The 24,782-nt window shown below is 36.8% G+C and overlaps 1 protein-coding gene across 3 annotated transcripts in view; it reads left to right on the top strand.

Annotated features, from left to right (window-relative positions):
* The window catches only part of LOC106478349 (F-box only protein 11-like), a 100,628-nt gene that overhangs the window by 8,713 nt on the left and 67,133 nt on the right, over nt 1–24,782 (top strand). For 2 of the 3 annotated variants that reach the window (XM_022381942.1, XM_013938888.2), the window contains exon 2: nt 10,005–10,226. In XM_022381942.1, coding sequence (XP_022237650.1) covers nt 10,005–10,226 — 222 coding nt within the window. The remainder of the gene's footprint in view (nt 1–10,004; nt 10,227–24,782) is intronic. The other variant, XM_013938889.2, reaches the window with a different exon arrangement.

Raw genomic sequence — 24,782 nt, 5'->3', positions numbered from 1 at the left:
GCGGAGTTTAGTTGAGGGGGCACATTTGCGTGCAGAAGCTTGAGGATTTCGGCTTTTACCCTATCTCAGGATTAGGCAATTCTATTCCTTTTTATTAAGATTCAAAAGGACCCTTATGCTATCAACTTGGGTGCTGTTACCAGGTAAGGTAAGTACCCATTGCAGAAACTGAAATAAATGAATGAAATTTGAAAGAGAAATGCCCTCCATTATTTGTTGTTTTATCTTCTTTTCTTTTTTTTAACTTTATTGCCATGTATCTGCATTACTACTAACTCATAGAAGTATGTAATCTGAAGATCTTATTTGACAACTCACATTTGTTCCTTCATTTAATTGAAGAATAGATGTATCTTGAATCAAGTTTTACAATAATTATATTATTGGTTCATCAAAGTTACGTGACACCCTCTTACTCTCCAAGCTTTACAGAATTCAAGGATTGGTACACACTATTATATGTATGATAGGGACCCTGTAAAATTTTAAGAATGCTGCATTTAAAGGACTATGTTATATATTTACTGTGCTTAATTGTGATGCCAATACTACATAGGCAGGAGAGGGTATATTGCATCATACTGTGCATGTGTGTGTGTATATATATACATATTGTGACTGTCAATCTTTGGAAAATTTAGCATCAAAGAAAACTTTTCAGATGGCCAAGCAATGTTTATCAAACAAAACAACCAACCATCTGGTTAAGTCAGTAAATAATTATTAACAATATAGTGACAGGTGTCTCTGTATTATATTAGTCCAGAATTGAAAGCGAATATCAGTGAGGTTTGAAGTAATCCATAGGTAACATAAACAAACACTACAGACTCATAGTTATAATCTATCCAGGCCTAGGCCTATCAAACTGTCTTAAGACTAATTTTAGTAGAATTATTTCTCAATCTTAAGAACCTATCATTCAATTAAACAAATAGGAGAAATCCCACAAATTTTCGGAAGTCATTCCAGCTATCTATAAGCTTATCCAACCATCCTCCATATCACATGATCGAACTTCCGACCCTAAATTACGAAGGCTTAGGTTACGTCATGAATGAAACACTCGTCAAATTTTTGTGAAGCTAGTGTATGTACATTACACATGATGGATAACAGTTATGGTAACAAATAGGCTAGCACAAGGTGTTAACACCATAAATTCTTTGCTTGGGATCGAAAAGTAAAAACCATTACTTAAACTAGCAATTAAATTGATTATAAATTCACAATGAACTTTCTCTGGAAAAAATTACTGGGCAATTTTCTCCAAATAAATTCTGTTACAAACCTTCAATATTTCTTTCAGTGACTTAAAGGACAAAAAGTATTTGGCGATGATAGATAGTTCTTCTACTTAAGCCCATTGTGATACCTAACACTGAACGACAACTCTCGCCTTATGTCATGCTTCATGTGCTACATGTGGAATTGAAAAGTAATGCTTCGTGGTACTGGAGCGAGAGAAAATACACATTGTATGTATGGGAATGCTTACAAAGTTGGTCGTTTGCAACCACGTGTGAGCATAGCTTATGATGTGAATATTAGATTTATTCTATTCATCAGTGATATAATAGGCAGGTCAGTTTGCCAAGCAGAATTTAGAGGGTGCATACCATAAATTTTGAACTGTGTAGCATAGGCTTTTTTAATACTAGGTTGTAGAGTGGAAAAGATCATCAAACGGGAAGAAAATGGGTGGGGTGGGGCGGCCCACTTTACTGAAACAGCAAAGTTAGGGAAATGAAAAGATTAGTAAGGTGAGATTTTCCCCTAGTGAATCTCTGCTGACTATCAAACAAAATTTTAAACTTTGTTAAATAACTGTGCATGTCTCCTTAATACATGATCTCAGGCTTAAGATTATATGGTTTTTCTTCTTCTCTAGTCAGACACTTGTTGACACACTTCTTGTTGGATCAGCTTCATTCCCACTCTCAAATGCTTTGTCCTCCTTGACTCTAAGACTCTTTTGCAACAACTTATGGCTGTTCCCCTTTCCATTCTTGAAGTCCCTTCTACCCACTTGAGGAACTGACCCTCTGTTTCAAGTACTCAGTTTCCTGTAATTTCATTTTACTTATCTCCTTCTTTACCTATCCTCTCTTCATATCCTATCTGAAGCATTACACCATGATCCCAGTAATTTTTCTGGTGATCTATGGTTGATCCTTTTCAATACCTTAGCTAGGATTTTGTCTTCTATTTTGTCCCTGCTTACTTGGTTCTTCTTTTGTTCGGATTTTCTGGGACATTATGCTCTTCTCTCTACCATTCATCTTCACAATTCTTTCCTTCATGACCTCTTTCTGGTTCTTTTTCTTCACCCTTAAGTTTTTGGGGGGTCATTCCTAATGCTTTGGAGACTCGAGCTGAGGCTGCCCTACACCAGTTCTCCATTTCCTCCCTGGTTTCTTGTCTCACAACCTTGTGAGTTTACTGCTGTTCCTCTGTCACTTTTAGTTGTCCCCCTTGCTTGTCTGCATTGGCTGTTCAAGTTTTCCAAGTTTATCCTGACTCAATACTTGATCCACCATAGATTCTTTTTCAATTCTTGGCTTATTCAGGATGAACCTTCTCCCATTTGTGTGCAAGACAGGGAACATCTTGTTGCCTCAGATCTTGCTTTTCCTATACTTCCTGCACTAGAGGTTCTGTTTCTTTTTGGAACTTTTGCTTCTTTAGAGCATCTTGTCCATCTAGGCCAGGCTCTCATGTGAGTAACCAATGGAAAATCTCTTACAATCCTCTGTCCTCTCCTGTGATGCTGCCAACTCCTCTTCTTAACGATCTGTCTTGGTGACAGGATCATGCCAAACTATTACACTGCTGCCCCTTGTCTGAATTTCCATTTCTTCGTAGACATATCTCTTACAGGTTAGGGTATGTCTGGATGACTCCATGGCCTTGAGGGTTTTGTCTCCTGTGGATTGTACATTTCACATCAATGTTCTGGAATTTTTGGATGCCAATTGTTCATATTCCTACTTTGTCTTGGATATCACTTGGTTCTGATCCACTCTTATAATTCTATGATAATTTTCCATATCAATCATTAGATTGGGACTTGCTTTAGGAACCTTTGCTTCCACAAGTAGGACTTTATTTTAGGCCCACTCATATAGGATTTGTACTGGGGCCCTTGAACTTGGTGGGAGATCAACTCTCTCAGCTGGAACAGGTTTCTTTCTATGTAGTGGTCACTCCATCCTCAAATATTTCATTGTGTTTGTTCCCAGTCAGGCATATCAATGATCAATGCCTTTACCACACATGAGTACAAATAGACAACACCCCTGGATGAAAGCTAGACATATGAGAATAGGCCACAAATGACCAAGATGGAGGCACAAGAAAAGGTATCCTGGATGCCAGTCAGCCTAAAAGGTACTATTAATGGAACCCAGAAGAAGCATCATGAACCAACACTGAGAAACATGGGATAAGGCAAAGAGGAGGTGTATAGACCAGTCCTCACTGAGGCTTCTACAACTTTAATTGTTGGGTGAGATTTATTCAGACTTTCTCACCGGTCAGGTTTCTCTGACCTCGTAGACCTTTTATCCCACTTTTGTTGCCCTTCTACTCTCTCTGCCTATCACTGACAGTGACTTGTTTTTCACCACTGGTCCATCTGATGCTTTTTACAACTAGGTTGCCCAACTATTGCACAACTTTCAGCCTTCTTTAACTGGTTATTTTACTATGTTTTGTCAGTTTCTAACGTCAGAGTTTTTTGGGTGGCCTTGTTGATTATCTTTTACCTTTTTCACTATGGTTCAGTCGTTCCTCCACTGTTCTTTCCACTTTGTTCCAGTCCTTCCTAATCCATTGTTCCCTTGTCTAGTTCCTTTGCCCAACTAGAACATTGATGTGGCTCTACATGCTCTTACTCAGGCCCCATTTGAATCCTTGGCCACTTGCTCATATTACCATCTCTCTCACAAAACCTGTTTCTTTTTACTTGCTTGTGGTTGTTGCTGATATGATCTTTATACATTGAAATTCCCCACCTACTTTGTTTCACAGATCTTCCTTTATCATGTTTCCTGACTATTCATTTCTTCCTAAGAATTGGCAGCTCAGGAGGGAGATCATACCCTTTCTCTCATATCTCTTCTGCTGATCTTGTCTCTCTATGGTTGTACTGAACTTGATTACATTTTGTGTTTAGTCAGGCAATCAGCTGTTGCTTGACATGCATGGCATCAATTTGGAGTTCCCATGATCACTTATTCTTACCATAACTCTCTCTGGCCTCACACTTTTTATGTTCCTTGGAAGAGTCCATCTAGGATGGAGTGTGGGCTATGCCTAACATCTTAATATCCCATTATCTCCACCATCTTGTGATTTCTTCTCTGTCAGGATATTATCTCACTCCAATTGCCATTTCTAGTCTACCCACTGTTTTTAATGGGTAAGTACCTATTTTATTTCCCTACGTACTTATACTTTTTCTCATTTTCTTCTTGAACCCCACCTGGTGTTGCCTCACAGTGTATCCTTGCTTACCTAAACCCACATCGAGTTAGGGGTAATAGAAGGTACTAAATCCGTCTACCCTGGCTCCTAAAGTGCCCACTGTTGAGATGGGGTTTTCTACAAGACCACTATGGTGATATATGTATAAATAGCTTTCAAACTATTGATTACATTAATTGTTAATAAGTAACTGAATCAGCTGTATAAAACAATAAGGAATTAAATTAATGAGGTAAGTATCTATTCTAAATATATTTTCAGGTAAGGATACTGTTAACTTCCAAAATGATATGCTTCACACAAGGGCTAGAATCCCACACTGGTGGGGTGGTGGAGCCAGTAAAATTGCAAACACCTGATGAGGAAAGCCCATGGAATGTAACCCTCTATATTGATGGCTTACTAAAAGGGATAACACTCATGAGAGATCACATCAATTTCATGCAGATGGAAATATGAAAGGAGGAAGGCAAAATGAGCCAATATGCCATAGGGATGTGAGGAAAAAGTTGTGACCAAACAAGCATTTGCACACAACAGGTTGGTTGTACATGAGATGTAGTGTGCCTAGGGCAATGATCACAGTTTGGGCAATTTAGTATATGTTCTATTGTTCAGTTTATTCTTCTAACATACAGAAATGGGGATTAAGTTCCCTTCTGTATGTGAGGAGAACACTTTGTCCCAACTGACTGGCCAAACCATTAGGAAATTGACATTACATAATAGAGGTGATCTGCACTGCACTTACATGGACACTCCTGCCCTATTTCCCACAGTATTGTGCTACTCACTTGGGCTCTTCAGAAGGATCCATAGTTGGTGAGGAACTATCTAAGTCAACTATTTTACTGGCTATTGACTGGGAGTGGCAAGTATCTCCTGTGCTCTACTCGAAGATCAGATGGAAGACAACAGTAGGATGACCTAGTGGGAGTGATTTGAGGTGAAAAACATCACTTTTGTTGATAGACAGAGAGAGTAGAAGGGTGACACAAATGGGATAAAAGAAGGGCTATGCAGTTGGAGCAACATAAATAATGAACAAGGGACCTAACAAATCCAATATGTAAAGACACAGATGACAGATCTTTATGAATGAGAGATGTAGCAATGGGTGCAAATACAGGAAAGTTATGAGACCATTTCTGGCTGAGGGCATCCACAACTGGAGCAGCTATGTCAGATACTGAGGACCAGAAGAGGGGAAGTTTTTTATTGAGAGGAGTGGTAAAGACATCAGTCACTGACTTGCCCAACTGGTAATATATCAAAAGAAAGACCTGAGGATGGAGTGATCACTCTATAGGAAAAATTCTGTCTGATTGAGAGACATGAGCTGCCACTAAATGCAAAGCCTTTGGGACATGACAGGTGGGTAAAGAACCTAATATGAGTGCACCCAAAACAGAACATTCATTGTGCCGAAGCAAAGGTCACTGGAGTGAGTCCTACCATGGCAATTGATATGGGAAATAACCATAGCATTGTCAGAATGGATCATGACCAAGTGATCCACAAGTTGATGTAGGAAATTTGTACATGTCTAATGGGCAGACAGAAGTTCCAGAAAATTGATGTGGAAAGTATACACCACATGAGATTAAACCCTTGAAGTCATGGAGTTCTGTAAGAAATGTGCTGGGAAAGAGATGGTGGTGTGGATGTGGGAGTGGCAGTGGAATGCTGACTGTCATATTTACACAATCCAACTACCAAGACAGATCCTCAAGAAGAGAAGGTGGGAGAATAATTATAGAGGATTATGAAAGGTATTATTTTGGTCACTTAAAGTCCACTGAAGAAACCTCATGTGAACATGGCATAAAGGGATTAGATGCTCAAGAGAAACAAGAGTTCCCAAAAAGATAAAACCTCTTGTGCAGGAAGTAAATGAGTGTCAAGAGTTGAGATAATTAGACACTCCATGTCTTGCAGACAAATGGTGGAAAATGAGCCCAATGGAGTCAAGAATTGAGAAAGACTCCAAGGTAGACCAAGTATTGGGTCAGGGTGAGGAATGATGTGGAAAGTTTGACCAGCCAACCCAGATAAGCAGCTTCTTTGAGGAGAAGTGACATAGTCAAAAAAGAGGACTCCATAGAAGATGTGAGGAGGAGCCAAATAATGGAAATGAAGTCCAAGACTGTGGATGTGGCCAAGTCTCGGCTGAATGTATAAGGAGTTGAAGTGATGCTGAAGGGGTACAACTGATCCCAGAGAATGAATAAAAAAAATGCCAGGGGGACTGGGCAATTTGATTATGTGGAAAGGTGTCTGAGATGTTGACCATTGTCATCCATAGTCTGAGGGAAAGGAACAATAGAGATGAATAAAACCCCTAGTCTTTTATTAGACATAAAGATGATAATAAAATTCTGGAGAAGGGCAAAGGATCTTCTTGATGGCTCTTGTAATGCAACCTAGATACACAGAAGACACTGAGAACTGGAAGGAAAAGGAAAAGGAGATGGAGGAAAAGATGAGAATTGAAGAGAAAAGCCCCAAAGCCTCATACAAGAACTTGAATGACTCACCAGACAGCTAGATAAGAGCTGACCCAACTGGGTACAAAGAGAGGTGGTCATCAACAGCTACATTGATGGGAGTGAGAATGATGAGAGTTGGGAAAAGAGACTGGTGGAGGGTTCACAGGATCTAGGAAGGTGTGTAGATTCATGATGTTGAGTGAGACAAGGAAGAAAGGGAGAACTAGTGCTGGGCAGCCTTGACTTGAGTTTCCAAGGTGTTAGGAAAACCACCAAAGACTTCAGGGCAAAGAAAAGAAGCCAGACAGATGTTACAGAGGTAAGAATGATGAAGACAAACAGCAGGGAGAAAAATGTCACGTCACAGAAGGACCCTTCAACAGAAGAAACAAGCAGGAGCAAAGCAGAAAATGAAACCCTGGCCAAGGTTTTGGAAATTACAAACTGTAGATTTCCAGAATCAAGATGAAGAGCTTCAGAGAAGAGATGAAAAAAAGGATAGGTAATGAAAGAGATGTGTAAGAAAAAGGCAAAGATCAGAAGATTGATGATTAAAGAGTTATTGGAGATGGGGTCAGCACCCCAAGTGGGTAGAAAGGACTCCTGGGATTTGAAATTTAAGAGTGGAAAAGAGGACCTGCTATAAACCATGGCAAAGGAATCCTGTATTCAAGTAGGATGAGACATTTGAGAGTGTGAACGAAGCTGATCCAGAAACCTGTCAATGTGTACACGTATGTCTAGTGAAGGAGGAAAACCAAATAATCCTTATCCTGAAAGGCATGTAGTAAGGAACAGAAATAATCAAAAGAAATAGGTGAAAGAAAAGTGAAGAACAAATCTGAGATATCAAATCTACAACTGAATTGTAGGAGCAACATTGTAATCTATAGGTATAGAAGAGCCTAGTGCAAACTGGGGAAGTGGAAAGAGCCAATCAAATCACCATCCTCATTGTGGAGTTTAGAAAGGGGAATGCAATTCTGAAGTAGGAACAGGGAGATCAGATAGTTAAGATATCAATGAATCTACAACACATTCAAAAATGGCAGTAACATCCTCCATGGTCAATTAGCCTCCATTGCATACAGACAAAGGAAAGTCAGTGTTAATGTGCTGGTTGGTCACATACCATAGACATTTGTCAAAAGATATCAGATGTAAAGTATTCATTAGAATATTATTAGGTTGAAAACATAGTACACGTACATGAAAATTTCTATTCATTCATTCCATAATTTTTTCTCAAGCCATCCATATATTTAAAAACTATAATTTGACAAATAAATATATATCTATTTGCTTCTATATTTATTTGAAACCACTGTATACATCATCACTCTACTTGTTGGTCTAGAAATCTGGCAATGATCTGTTTATTTTGCAGTTTTAGCTATGAGAACATCAAAGACCAGTTTCTCCACTTTCAAACTACTAGTATATGGTTCAGGCTTATCATGTTGTTGTTGTTCACATTAACAGCTCAAATGGATAAATTTGTATTTAAAAGTTTTTATTATGATGCTAATGGGCTTGTGGTGCGAGTTCTTGTTCATTTGGCACTAGCTCTATAATAAGTTTGGTGATTGGAGGCTCACACATAAATTTATTGAAATCCTCAAAGGTATGGTCTTTGTTTATGACATAGATCAGTACTAGATCTGTACAACTATGAGTTGTACATTTGTTTTTAATCAGAATGACAACTTCTTCGTCTGCCATTTTGCTTGTTGGATGCAACTGTGTGTGTGTGTGTGTGTGCCCATAATTGAAAGTTCAACTGGGGATGAGTGCAAGATGTTTGAATATCAAATGCTCATGGCTTTTTTTATGAAATTATGGAGGTGGCAAGTCAACAAATAATATCTGTTTCAATTTACTTATTTATCTATTTTTTACTGATAAAATTATTCGGGTCAGGTGTATTTTGCTAGGTAGGATCAGCAAACCAGAAAGACAACATTTTTTTTAGGCCATATTTGTTCAATCTTGTTTTGATGCTAAGATTTATTAGTTACTGCCCAACCCACTTGCTGTGGAATCATGAAAGCCCATCAAAACAGGATACATTGAGAGAAAAGGCAAGTCATGTGAGAAACAAAAATATGGATAAGTATTTCTAAGGAATGTTGGAACTGAGTTAATATAAACCCATACTTTGGAATGTACAGAAAAATCAAAGTGTGCCAACTAACTAAATAAATACTGCAAAGCTACTAAATATCAATTTTTAGATATGTTTGAGTAAAAATGTTGTTTTAGTAGAGTTGGAATTACTATTTTAACTTGTATTGTGAACTTTGATATGCAACCATGCCCTTGAACATTCAGAGCTGCCCTCTGATCATTGTAGTTAATAAATGTATATCATGTGTCATATACTCAACTGAACAGTACTCACAATTTAACTGTTTTGCCATCTTGAGGGAAAGTGAAAAAAAACTTGTAAAAATAAAGGTGTGGACTTCGTATATCTTTAAAAATCTGACTTGTATTTTCCAAAACTCCAGTAATTGTGTTCTGATATTGTATTTCTATCTACAAATAGATACACATTTAATAGTCATTTAATGCCATTATATCCAAATAAATGTTAACCTTTAGAGCAACAGTTGATTTTTAAACTTTCTTTATTATTTTTAGTACAATTTTTGAACTTATTACATTTTTATTTTAGTAACTACTTAAAATTTCATAATTGAAGTCACTTTTATGTTGTAGCTGCAGTTGTTTTAAAATAATTGGCTATTCATACTATTTGACTTGAATTTTGCCGTACCTTTAGATTGTAAAGGATGGTCCACAAATGCTCATCAATAATTTTATAACTTCAAATGGTACAATTATGATTTAGAGAATAAATAATATCACCTTCCTAAAAAATATGAAAATTCCATATTAATATATCAAACATAAAACCTCACAAAACTAGCAATATAACCCAAATGCACCAAAGGGAAACCATAGTGTTATTTTAATCACAACAATACAGTCTTCATGAGCATCTCTTTTTTTTATTTTTTTTAGTTGTGAACTATCAGGACAGTGGTTTTTGCTTTCCAGAAGGATCTGTTATGTGCACCACACATCAGCCACCATATGACCTTCGCAGAAAACTCTCACTTCAAGAAAATAGTTATTTTGGGGCCAATAGTAAGTGTAGTGGAAGAGGAGCAGTTTGTTCTCAGATGATAATACCCCGTAAACGTCTGAAGCGATCCTGTTCTTCCTGTTCTATAGCTTCAGATGGTATGATTCTGTTTTTTTTTCATTGTATGTTATACATTGTTTTAATCCATTGGAAAAGTTGATAATTTAGTATTTTTACTTAGTGCATCATAGTCAGTTAGTATACATTGTTTATTAAAATTACTAAGTCCAAAGAAGATTCTTCAGGGTTTTAGTAATTCAAAATGAATAAATGAGCACATAAATAAAAGTCAAATTTTCATTTGAGTGATTTTTGTTAGAAAATAATTGGAGCTAAACTTAGGGCTAAATCTACAATAAACATAAAAAAAGGGAATTATATTTACTTCTTTATTGCTCTCATATAAGTCTAACCCTCTTCCATTTCATAGGATTACACCAGGTATGATTATTTCCCAAACATTGCATTGGGCCAGGGCATCATAGAAAATGTTTATCTCGTCTGCCCTGACTCTACCATTGCCCATCGTTGAGATGGGGTGTTTCACTATGGGTATTTTCGTGGTATTAAATTTACTCACTTGACAGATCCAGACTGTACCTTTTATGGTATATCATGTAAAAAGCTGGCACCAGAGTAGTGAATGTCCACTTTTTTGATTTGTGCTTGTTAACTGTTAGATATAGGATTTTACAGTCACTCATTGCACTTTCTCCAGTACAAGACCTTTCCAGCAGGTATCCATTGGGAAACCCTTGTCACTTACCAGTTCCTAGCTGCTAAGGTAGTGGACCTTAGATAGTTCCTCACTGATTTTGTGCAACATAATAAGGTGGGAAGTAGGGCAGTGGTGGCACTATATGTATAGTGCTTATCACCCCTCAAACAGCTAGTATGCTCTTTTCCTGCAGCAAGACAGGTGCATCAACTCTGTCTTTTTCTGTACAGTTGATTCAAGGTCCAACACAGCATACGATCTAATTGATGTCTAAACATGCTATACTTCTTGGCTTGCCAACAGCTTGTGTGCTAGTGCTTGGTGAATCAGGCAAATATCATGCTCATTCCTGCAACACTTGAGACTCTTTTACCTTTCCTTTCAGGCAAAGAGTATACCCTGTTTGAGGCAAGATATGGTCTCCCACTTGTATGCACCTATGGACCCCTTGCCATTGGGTGTCACACTTCATGGATTTTTCATCCAGGCACTTTCTGAAAACTGCTCATCTGGGTTTAATATTTGCTCCATCCTATCCACCATTTAAGTGTGGCATTCTAGCTATTCTGTGTGTGGGGGTAAGGATATTGTCTCCTTACCTGAAAATGTATTTCTAATAGATGCTCCTCACCTTTCCACCTATCCTTTCCACTTCCAGTGCACTTTCTTCTTGCCTTCTCTAAGATTAAAGTGAACTTGTTGCAAGTGTTTAGGGGAAGCTATTACAAAAGAAGGTTGTGTCACTCTTCTATTGGTGGAAGTCTATCATTGTATGATGATGATGACAATGTGCACAAGTGCAGTTCATGTTAAACACAGATGGGATGTAGCTGAAGGAGAGTTGCATGCAAACTTCATAGGCAGATGGAAATACATTGGACCCCTCATCTAATTTAAGAAAAACTACCAATATTGTATAGCCCTAAGCATTAGAATGAACTGTGTAGCCACTATTGTTAGAATTCTTGAAAACTGTATGTCTTTCTTTTCAGTATTCGTAGCTTTATGTATTTTGATTACAATTTTAATGTTTATTATGTTAAGAAAAAAATAATAGAAGCACAACTTCCTATCCTTTGTTATAAACTAGTTTTTATTTCACCCATCCCACAGAAGTGTACTCCAGCTAGTTAATGATATAAGGATTATAAGGTGTTTACTATTGTTTTTCACAGTAATATGTAGGCATTATTGAACTTCTAAATATTTAAGTTGTAGTGAAAAAAAACTGTTTTTTTGAAATGTATACATAGTTGTGCTGTTGAGATGGGTTTTTCTGTAAAATTGTTTTAGCAATGTATGTATATTTCTCTTTCAAGCTATATTTATATATCTATTCAAGCTATATGCATGGTCTATCAGTGTAGAACTTGTGCAGTTGTGATATTTCCTGTTCAGACTTAGCATCCCGGTGGCCTTCTCCCCTATTTGAATTCTTCCCTCTTGTTTTATTCTTGTGGAGTGTGGGAGAAATCTTGCTTCCCCAGTCACAAGCTGCTGGGGAAGTTGATATGACGAGTTCCGCATTGGGATGGTATAATTTCACTGATATGAGACTGAGTAGACATACCCATTGATAAGAAGTAGGAGGTAGCTCATCTTACCTGTCAGTGTAATACAGCCCACTTGACTACATTATGAACCAGTCCATTCCTCATTGGTTAGTACAGTCATATGGATTGTATGTTCTCTTTGGGATGAAGGTCTGTAATATTTTCTCCGTACACCTGATTATTATGGATAAGAGTATTCCCTGTTTCATATGAATGCAGTCTCCCACCAAGTGATGTCCCACAAGCTTACTTCTCCCCTCACACCTCCTAGTGGACAACATGCTTCATATGTTTTCATTTTCTGATGCTGTGTTTTCAGAAAGGAGCTTATCTTTGTAATTTCTTTATCTGATCTGGCCCCTACACCATCTTCATTGTGGAATTCTACCTCTTTGTTGTGCAGAGAGGCAAGTAAACATTTCTGAACTTAACATTTTTATTATCTGAAGATGTATTCAGATAGAAAATACTTGCTTCCTCACACCTTCCTACCTGTCCTTCCCACTTCTGATGTACTTCTTTTACTCTGTCAAGATGATTCTTTGTTCATATGTTAGAGACTGGACAAGTTCAAGTTAAACATTTGAACAAAATCTTCTGTGTTGACTAGAAAAGAGAAAGTTGTATTTTTGCTATCACAAGTATACTTCTAGCTCTGTCATTCAAGAACTAGAAGTGTGTTAACAAAATCTTTCACAATGAATTTTCAAATTGTATATGAAACAAAGAGTCTCCAAAATATAAAAATCTGCATTCTAGCAAAATATAAGTCTGTATGGAAAACATACATTAACCCTATTGCCCTGGGTACCCTTTACTGTGCATGACACAAGGTTTTAGTGTCTTACATTCAAAATTTATTAACCTACTTTTTGTTTATGTTATACCAATTAGAATAGCATAAAATGCTAGCTAATAATCCATATTTTAATAGTATGCAAGTTGTAAGTTTATAATTCAACAAGGAAATATTTTTAAAAATCTTGAATTTCCACTAGTATGACCCACATGACACATTTTGTCTTAACATGTCATCATTCTCATATTATCCATCACCCCTCAAAAATGTACGAATTTAAATGCAAATTACTCTCTATAAAATTGTTATTGCTCAAACAAATCATAATTTTTATAGCCTTCAATTTTGTTTGGTTACAGAGCTATTGTAATCAAACTTTCAACAATATTCATTAAATTTTGTACTACAACCAATGAATTACCAATTAAAACATTATGTGAAATATGCTCAGACATAATTTACCGTATGAGCTCTCCTTAATACTAAACATTTTACCACAATTTCCTAACTATGTTGTTTGTCTGAGAGTGGTAACAATACAGTACTTACATAGAGCTTGAATGGGAAAAATTGGTTGAATCTTGCAATAAAGACATGTTCAACAATGTTGTGGGTCTGGGCACAGTTGGGTCAAGCAGCATTTGGATCAGTAACAACTTCTTTGGCAGCAGGTTCAGAGGCTTTTTGTCATGAGCCAGGAGACTGACCTTTTGAACAAAAACATGACTTTTTATACACAATTTCGTTTATTGTCACGATGATTCAAATAGCTTTTCACATTTGCTTTTCAAGTAGTTCTTTTGTCTCATTGGTCAACTTCAATGTTTTATCAATCCAAATCTGTTAATTGGTTATGGTCAAAAGTTGCAATTTGGCTGCATATTTGCATGTATTTCTCCATGGCTTCCTTCTGATCAAAGTTCCTCTAATGATATTTTCTTTCCTTTTTATAGAACTTATTTCCTGCTGTTAATGAAGCTAACATAAACTTTCTCATAGTTTTCTCTCTGCTATAGTTGCATCTGTTTATGTAAATAAGATAAACAGCTGGTTCACATTATAGCCCAGAATGCATCTCAGTTTATACTTGATGTATACATTTGCTTTCTTGGTCAAGCTTTGTTATCTAACTTCTATGTATTCAATATCTGCACGTGTTTTCTTCATCTGAAATGTATTTATTTCATACATGTAATTTTATAAAATTATATTTTTCACTCCTTGAATCATTTGAAAATCTCCTAAAATGCTTCACTATTGTGATAACCTTGGTGATTCACATAGTCCTGTGAATAACCAAGAGGAGAGAAACTTAGTAGCTCCATTAACTGGTGTTCTATAATAGTATTAAATCCTCAATTTGACCAAGTCATATGACATTTTGTACTTGTTTAAAGTATTTATAACTCTCAATATATTGGGTATATCTTCACAAAATTTGACAATCTTTCAGTTAATATTACAAGTCTTATTTCTTAGTGAAATACTTTTAATAAAATAAAATATAGACGTGTCCGAGAATATATTGAGCATTTGTTTTGAATAGTCCGTGTGTAAAGTAATTTTCATGTTAAAATTAAAATACTTTTTGTCATCTCAAAATCTCATATTTCCTTTGTGTAATCCCTAAAACCTCCTAAATGCATTTCAAACATTTGTTTTCAGTAAAACTTTAGTTTATCTGTTATTTTCTCTACCTTATCTCAAAACGGAATCGGTCAATTCGACCAACCTAGTACCCCCCCAAAAAAATCAGAATAAACCTTAATAAACCTTTTTTTCTTTCTAGAATGACTTCAAATTGTAACATGAAACTATATTCGTTTATCCTAAGTAGCTCTAAGTTCATAACATTATACATCTATTTATAATTTTATTTTATTGTTTTATTGCCCTTTGAACTGTGTCTAACTACTAGCCATGCCATTGTAAGTTGTAAATCACTCGGGGGAATGTGCAGCTCGCGTTGTGCTATCAAATTACATTACCCACTAGCTGCTCACGTGTATGCCTCATGAACCATTTTAATTATATTATTATTATTATTACTTATTTTACCTAATCTAGTCTTAAATCCCTTAAATAGATCCATATTTTTAGATTTAAGTTACTTTTATAATAATAAATAAAGAATAAATATGAAAAACAAGAAATAAAGTACTTACACAATCTTCTATTTTCTTGCCCTCAATTGTCGAGGACAGTTAAGCCTGATTTTTTTATGGTAAATATAGTAATTAACAATTTTTATTTAATTAAATAATGCATTAAAGAATATAGACTAATAACATGCAAAAAGCAGACAAATTTACTTACCTCTCAAATTTTCCTGGCTTTCTAACTATGAGACAAGAGCCGTTACAAATTCATCCAAGCTAGTCGTTAACTTTCCCATGGGAACGAATCTTGTACTGTGAGTGAAATTGACGATATTCTGTTCAGAATACAACGTAATACAATACTTCATTTGATAGATGAAACCACAACTTTCTTTTGGTTATAGGTAACACATAATGAAATGTAAGAGAGAACTATCAACGAATTGTGAAAGAGAGGATGTGACAGGTGGGTGTGGCAGGAGGGATCTAATTTTGTATTCAATAGCTCTGTAACCAAACAGAATTGAAGGCTATAAAAATTATGATTTGTTTGAGCAATAACGATTTTATAGAGAGGAATTTGCATTTAAATTCATACATTTTCGAGGGGGTGATGGATTAAATAAAGATGATAACACGCTAAGACAAAATGTGTCACATGGGTCACACTACTAGAAACTCAGGATTTTTTAAAATATTGCCTTGTAGAATTAAGAACTTAAAATTTGTATTCTATTAAGATGTGGACTATTAGCTAAGATTTTTGCTAATTATTAGCTAATTGGTATAACATAAACAGAAAGTAGTTTAATAAAATTTTGAATGTAAGTACTAAAACCTTGTGTCATGCATTAAAGGGTACCGGAGCAATAGGGTTAATGTGTTATTAGGGTTATTTGTTGTTATCTCTCACACACTGAATCTTTCAGAGGGTCTTGAAGAACATTGTTAATGCCTTACAAGGAATCATTTTTTGGATCTTGCACTACTTTAACAAATTGACTTGTGTACTTTATATCTGGTGTTTTTTGAAATATTCCTGTACACCTTAAAAGTACATTTTTTGGCTAGAATTCACCAAATTTTCTATTTATTAATGTTTTTGAGCCACAGTCATAGTGTCCTTTAGTGGATAATCTGCAGGCCAGAACGTTATAAAATATGTGTTGTTAAAAATTGTTGTTTACATCATTTTACATCTGGTTGTAATTCTTCAAGCCAGATGGAATCAACATCAGGTGATTTATTAGCTGTTCTCTGCATAGCTAACATTTCGGCCCACACCTCTGTTGTATTTGGTAACCCAGGTATTGGATATGGCCCAAGACACTATTTTAGTAGTAATAGGAGCATCTGGGGTAATGAAATAATATGATTAAAAAATTGATAATAATAGATTAATGAATATAAGACACAGACTTCTTATAATATTTAACTCCATATTTGAATGGATTCATTCTGTCTGGACTCACATATGTTATACCTGTACAATTATTCTAAACAAAATTCCACCAACTGCACTAGTGCTTCATGAAAGGATGATGCTTTGGTGGGTACTTTTTGTTTTTCAACATCCATGTTCTTATGTAGCATTTGAGACATTGGACATGAGATGACCATTCTCTGTATGATACCTCACAGCTCCAACCAGGGTTATGTACACTTTAATGTTTATCTTTCTTAGCCTGTTTGGTGTTCTCATTGTACTGCCCTTGCTTAATAGAGCCCATCCTTGGGTCTGCCTGGGTCTTGGCAATTCTCTCTGGGTGACCATTTACTGGGTCAGTTTTGTGACTTTGCGAGCCTTGTTGGATGTAGATGTAGGAGAGACTTAACCTCATGAACATGTCCAGTCTTTTGTTATTACTTATCTACTCCTTGGAGAATCTTCTACTACTGGTACAGGAGAATGAATTATGATCTGACCCTAACAATGTGGTACACTTTCACCCGTAACAACACACAAGAATGTGACAGTTACATGGTTAAACACAAACTGTCTGCCTTCCCATTTTGATATAGTAATTAAAAGAGAGGTACCCTGTTGAGAAGAATGCATTTTCTGAGCATCTTCATCTGTTTCAATCATTTATGAGATTAATCCATCACATTTGTTTTCACTTGAAGCCAGTCCATTGAATCTACTCTAGTTCTGGATATCCATCTACTCTGCTTGAACACATTTTAAATTTTTGTGGTTTAGGTTGTTACCTTCTTACCCAAGAACCCACGTTTTGGTGAACCAGTGGTCCTTATGATTCTCTCCAGTTCCCTCCTCTGTCTCAATGTAGGTATTTTGGCTTTTCATATTTTAGAGGTAAGTCTACCTATATAGAATTTCACATTTATAGTATTAGAAGAAATTTTGATACAGTACCTTACCTTCCTTCACATTTATAGCTATTCTCATGCAGTGCTGCCCTCTGTATGCAAACAATTTTTCACATGCCAAAAACCTTAAACTCCTACCTACCCCATGATCAACAAGGTTCGCAGCATCTCGCATATAAATCATAATGAGACAACCCTCCTTCAGTAGGAGTACAACACACCCTCTTGACGCATGTGACTCTCTCTATATTTGATTCTACTGACCTGTTACTTCTCGTTAGGCAGTGATCTGGTACAGACGTTTTTCAATTGTTCTCTCTTCACATGTTAATTTATTTTTTTGTGCAAAGTAGTGATTTAACTTAATTATTCTTTTGTTACAGTTGGTTTTTGTAATATTTGGCCACGATAACTTACCATTCGTTATCAATTTTTTTTTACTTCCTTTTCAAATTCTTCACAGTTTAAGATGAATTCTGAACTTTCTGTTACAACTTTTAATATTCTTACCACTACTTCAAGTACCATCACACAGGCTTCAGAATGTTGGATCCTCAACTGAGGATTTTTTTGGCTATCATTTTTTGGGAGATTAATCATTATATCAGTAGACCTTCTTCTCCTGACAGTTTTTGGGTTCTTCCTGAATTGTACGAGCCTATTTGTGAAGAGGAGGATTTTGACAGCCTTTTTCCTCCATCTAACTATGTTGTGCCTTGCCAGGCCTAATTCAGTCTTTTCGGATATGATTTCTCAGATGAGTTCTATTTTATCAACTTCACCAGTTTCTGATAATCCTTTTCCTTCCTTGTTACATGACACCCTATCCTCAGAGTACTTTGTTTTCCTTCCTTCTTCTGACAGCAGTGTACATGCTGAGCATTTTGTTTCTCAATTGAGGGTGGGTGCTAGCATGCTTTGCCCTCCATGGGCTTCTAATCATTATGATTTAGATTATCATCAGGCTGATCAACCCAGCAGTTGGAGTCACTTTTGCCAGTGCGGGTGGGCTGAGCTTGACAATCTTATTTGTTTCTCCACACCCAATTTTCCTGCCTTCGTCTTACCTTTACAGCTCTCCTATAATACTTGTCCTGGGGGTTTTTTGGGGATACCATCTCTCTCATTAACTCCACATTTGCGAGATTGTCATCCTCAGCTCCATCATTTCACACATAGTTTCTTTGTTGTTGGGAGGGATGCTGTCTTGTCACAGGTTCGTCTGCCTTCCATTTATCTTTGTGACTTATGGATGGATCCTTTTTTTTTCTTCATCCGTCTCTTTTTGGAGATATTTGGAGTCTTTGGAATCGTGTGGAATCTGTGAGAAAACATTGAACCCTTTCATCTTTGGTTGCTCTTTTATCTCAGTTGAATCTTGTGCCCTCTTCCATAACCATTTTTCATCCTGCACCCTCCTGTCCTTTACCATTTCCTACCACTAGAGTTTTGACACTTTGTCGTGTTTTAGCATTCTGTTTATTGTTGTAAGCAGTTCCAGTGATTATCAGGTGGTTTTCTATTCAGTGGGGGCATGTTTGGCCAATTTTGTTCCACTGTGGCAGGAATTCACTACCAATCCTTCGATGATCCAGATTTTGTCAGAAGGACTTTCATCCAATACTATTCCCTGCACCATTGTCTCCTGTATGGATATCCTTTTTTTTACCTCAGGATCTCGCTACCAGTCAGCATCTATTCAAGCTGTGCAGACTTTTCTATCACAGATAGCTATCAAGCGTGTGAGCCAGCCTTCCCTGGGTTTTGGCTCCAGGCTTTTCTCATCCCCAAGAAACCTGGGGACTGGCATCCTGTGATTGATCTGTCTTGCCTCAACCAATTTTGGGATCTTCCCTGCTTTATCATGGAGTCTTTTTCTCATTCTGAGGTGGTCTTTTTTTCCCCAGGACTGTTGAGGACCAAGATAGATGTCTTGAATGCTTGTCTCCATATTCCTATTTCTCATCAGTACAGATACTGGCTTCAGTTTGTCCACTATGGGATTGTTTATCAGTTTCGTGCCTTGCCTTTCAGGTGTACTTTGGCACCATGTGTATTTTGTTGAGTGGTCCAAGTCTTTGTTCAACTTCTTCATGCTCAATGGTTGCATTTACACCACTACATAGATGACTCACTTCTGTTAGCTCATTCCAAACTAGAGTCTTCTCAACACACACATCTGCTACTATCAGAAGCACCTTACGTTGGTTGGATTCTCATGTAGAAAAAGTCTTTCCTTTTGCTTACCCAATATCTTATCCACTTGGGTGTATTTTTCAACACCCAAGTCAATCGGGCCCAACCTTCTCCACTTCGTCCCTGTTCAATGGAGCTTTCAGTTTTCCATACCCTTGCAGCTTTCTCTCTTTCTGCACACAAGGTTCTGTTACTTTTTGGGGACTTGGACTTCTATGGAAGCCCTTATTCCCTTGAGTCTCATACATAGGCATTCTCTTCAGTGGACTCTGCATGACCAGTGGAATCTTGCTTGGGATTTCTTGGGGCCCCCTAATTACCCTTCTTCCTTCCCTTATAGCCAATCTGCATTGGTGGTTGAATCAATCACCAAGTAGACACACGATCCCTTTGTAGTTGAAAATTCAGTCTTTTATTGGGTCCACACACTACAGTTTTGTCTCCTTGCGTGTCCTGTTCTGGGAGTTTTCAACCTCATGGCAGATTGCCTTTTCAGGCTGAATAAGGTTTCTCCCACGGAGTAGTCTTTCAACCCTCAGGTTTTCAGGTGGCTCTTCTGTTTGTGGGGTACTCCTCGTCTTGTGTGCTTTTGCCACTTTCCTCAACACCAAATTACATATTTTTTGGTCTCTAGTTCTTCATCCTCAGACCCTGGCTGTGGATGTTTTCAGTCAGGACTGGGCCAACTGGTACCTTTATGTTTATCCTCCTATCTAATTCCTTCCAAGGGTGAGTTTGGTCATCCATGCCCTTCCATGTTGGATCCTTCTGATTGATCCTTACTTGCTGGCACATTCTGTTCCAAACTACACTCTGTTGCCTCTTCCTTTCACTCCATCCCTACTCTGTCAACCATTGTTCCCAATCCTACATCCCACTTTTCACACCCTCCGAATTCATACCTGGTGTTTATCAGGTCCCTGGCAAGGTGTTCTGGCGCATATCAAGGTGTGTCATCTCCCTTTTAACTCAGACCATTCGTCCTTCCTCTCTGAGGTTTATCAACTTAAATGGAACATCTTCCATCATTGGTCTTTGAGTCAGGGTTTTTTTATTTTCTCGGTCAGTGGTTCCTCATATTTTGTTTCACCTTTCCCTTACAACTTATTTTCTACTCCCTTTCTCTTATCAGTCTTATCATTAGTCTTATATCTTGATGTTTCAAGTAGTCTGTTACTTTCCACAAATTTTCTACATCTAGATAGATTTTACCTTTCTAAAACTTTGACAGCTTTTGACAGACATTTTTCCTTCTTACAATTTTCACTTCCATCTATTTCCCAACTTTATCCTTTATCAGGGTACTGCCTGTTGCCATCTTTCACATTTAGGTGGGGCTGTGACTAAGTTATCCTTTCTATATATATATATATTTTTTTTCTTCCAGTGTCGTGTACCATTTAGATTTATATTGATTGTAGCTCACCCCTCTGATTGGGATCCCTTGTCCTACCGTCACCTTGATGTCGGTTCCCAGTGAGTGTTTTTGGATTAGAGCTGGACCAATCAACATAAACTCTCACACATATGTTGGTTGTGATTCCTCTTCCTAGCTCAATTTTCATTGTTTTGCCTCATATCCTCTACCTCTGTGTGGTTGGTCCCGAGTGGTTAATGTTGCATGCACATGTGCTCCAGTTTCTGTGCAATCCTATCTGGAGGATGATGTTCTTTTAGGCGAAGGTTGTTCCTCTAGCACACTATTACCTCAGAGAGTGTTTCCCCTATGTTAGGCTGCTGTTGTGCAGTGGGGTTCTGTTTGGTTTGATGTGAACTGCCACATTGGCACATTCCTTCCTGCCGTCATTTACATCTCGTGTTCCTGGATGTATGGTTGTCATTGTGGATTTGCACACATGTGCCCTGTTTTGTAGTTTGGTTTGAAAATCATTTCCTTTTGTTCTACTGAACTTGAGGTGAAGACAGTATGGATCCTACCATGGGTCAGAAGTCTTATTTCCAATGCTGATTGGTTTTGGACTGGAAGTCTTGTCTGTGGATGGTTCTTCTACGGTTATTTTTCACTGGGATTGAGATTCAGGTATATTATGGTTCAAAGTTGCATCCACCTAGTTTTTTCTTTCTCTTTGGTTGTGCTCCTCCCACTTTTTGCCCATGTATGCAACTCCTATTTTTACATTGGGTGCTGAGTATACCTGGTACAGAAGTGGTGTGGTCTCCCACTCATGTTCTTTTCCCAGCAAGGATCACACTTCATGGGTGTTCTTTGGATGCTTTTGAAGGATACTTCTTTATATCCTTCACACTATTCCCTCCACCTGTTCAATGTGGATTTTAGCTATACATGTGAGAGGAGGTGATGTACCATATCAGAAGTTATTATTTTCCTATAATGAAAATATATTTCTGATAGGTACTAACCTCTTTTTGCCTTTCCACTTAAAACTGGTACTTTTTTTTCTGCTTAATCTTGAAGTGATACTTTGGTAGAATCGAATAAAGGAGGTCACATGTGTCAGGAGGGTGGGTCGCACTCCTATTGGTAGAGGGTTGTTACAGGAGGATTTACATGCGAGGTTCAGTGAACCATTTTGATCAGGGGGTAGGTGGGGGCTTAAGGCATGTGGCATGCAAAAAAATACATGAGAATAGCTATACACCTGAGGGGAGGTAAGTACTTATCAGAAATATATTTTCAGTATAGGAAATTAATAGCTCTCAAACAGTTATGGTACTTATTTCTGAAATATATTTTCTCCCTCCTCTCCACAACTAGGAATCATGTAATTTCCATCGTGACTGGAACTATGAAATATGGATTAGGGCAGGAAAGTAGATCTCATATATGCCCTCATGACTCAAATGCAATAAGTCACATGGAAGTTAAGAGGCTGGAAGAATTTTGGATAAGGTGATGCATGCTGTGCATTGTACCAAGGACATTTAGAATTTTAGTCATATTTGTTTACAGCATGACAGCAACTAAACAACAAAAGGCTTTTCATATTTCAGTATATGTATGTGTCTCAAATTCATGTTAATTAAAAAAATGTAAAAATTCATTTTGGCAGGAAAATCAGAATAACAGTGCATAGATTTTTATTTTTCAAATGTTTCTCTCAACCAAAATAAGAGATTTGAGAAATATAAATTGCAATTGCAACTAAACAACTAAGAGGTATAAAAAATGTTTGAGTTACCTACATAAGATTTCCACTGAATTCATTCCTGTGCATTGACCACTTTAAAAAGAGGTAAGAACATACTGTTACTTAGTTATTTTAGTAAAGTACAGTGGTAGAATGATAGCTTGTTGTTTCTGTGTCAACACAGCATCGCTTTTAAGTTAAGAGTGACATGATTGTATAAACATTACTTTGCTTGACATGTGTGTAAACTATTATCTAGAGATTTGGTATTTCTTAAGTGTTTAAAAGCAATGGACAAAATATCTGGGTTCACATCACAACTTGCGAATCAAAACAATCCCAGTTGCAAATCACTTTCCTCTTTTATGTTGTCTTCGAGACCTCCCAGAATACAGTGAAAGCACTCTATTGTTTCACTTGATAAGCCAAAGCTGATGTTCATTTCATGGAAATTCCGGCCAAACAGCACATACAGTACTTTCATGCTTTGTCATGTGCGTATCGCATACACTTCTTAGTAGTCTGTTCATTGTGTTTGGAATGCACCCGTAGCTTAACTTACTAGACTGTGTAAGTCCAGTACATACACTGCACATTTAGCATTGAGCTGGTTATGAACTCTGTCAATACAGGCTTGGCTCCATGGAATGACCACATAATCATTTTTACTTGTATATAATTTTAATACTATAACTTTTGATACAGTATGTGTATCTTCACAAAATTTGGCAGGCTTTTAGTAAACATTACATTTCTTTTGTACATAAAAAATCAGATTTTTAATGAAAAATTTGTCCATACAGACATAGTATTTTTGATCAGTCCAAGTGTAACATGATTTTCACGTTAAGATTAAAAATACTTTTCTTCATCTCAAAAATCTCAAACGTTTTTTTTTAAAACCTTTAGATTTTATCTGCTATTTTCTCTACCCTAACTCTGTACAAGGTTGTCAATTTGACCAACCTCATAACCACCAAAAAAAAAAGGAATAAATCCAAATTACCCTTTTGTTCTTTCTAGAATGACTTCAAATTGTAACATGCAACTACATTTCTTATCCTAAGAAGCTTTAAACTCATGGCTGTATACTTCCATTTATATTTTATTGTTTTATTGCTCTTTCAACTGTGTCTTAACTACTGTTCCTGCCATTATAAGTTGTAAATCACTTGGGAAACATGGAGCTCACATTACACTAGTGAATTATGTTGGAGGGTGGTGAATAAATTAGAGAAGAATGGATGCCAAAAAAAAAAATGTCATATTTCTCACATTAGGGGAAATTCAATATTTTTTTTAATATTGCCTTATGAGATTAAGAACTTAAAACTTATGCTATTGAAATATGGATTATTAGTTACAATTTTATGCTATACTAATTGGTATACCATGAACAAAAAAGTTGTTTAATTAAATTTGGAATGTCACTCACTAAACAGCTCGTGACATGTACAGTAAAGGATGCCCATGGCTAGAGGGGTAATTACTGCTGAAAAATCATTAGAACTTTTCTTCTTCAAAAAGCCAAGGAGACCACGTTGTGATGAGAGTGAGGTCTCGCCAAAAAAATAAATAAACTAGATTAATTTGCAAAATGATTTGTGGCAACCTTGTTCAGTTGAAATATCCTAAAGTCACTTATTTCTCTGGTTAATCAATTGTTGCATTATGTTGTGACAGCTGAGGTGTTTGGTATTTCTTGCAGATTTGATGTTTTACTTTGTATACTAGGAACTTTTTTTTTTTTTTCGAAAGTAAGTCGTACTTAGTTACGGTTAACGGTAACTAAGTTAGTAATTAAGGTTACGGGTCTAAGGAACGTCGTAGTACGTTACGTTAAACTTT

The sequence above is a fragment of the Limulus polyphemus genome, unplaced genomic scaffold (assembly GCF_000517525.1).
Source record: "Limulus polyphemus unplaced genomic scaffold, Limulus_polyphemus-2.1.2 Scaffold202, whole genome shotgun sequence".
NCBI classification, from domain to species: domain Eukaryota; kingdom Metazoa; phylum Arthropoda; class Merostomata; order Xiphosura; family Limulidae; genus Limulus; species Limulus polyphemus.
Note: the sequence above shows the minus strand (reverse complement) of the source record. Positions and strands in the feature narration are given on the sequence as shown.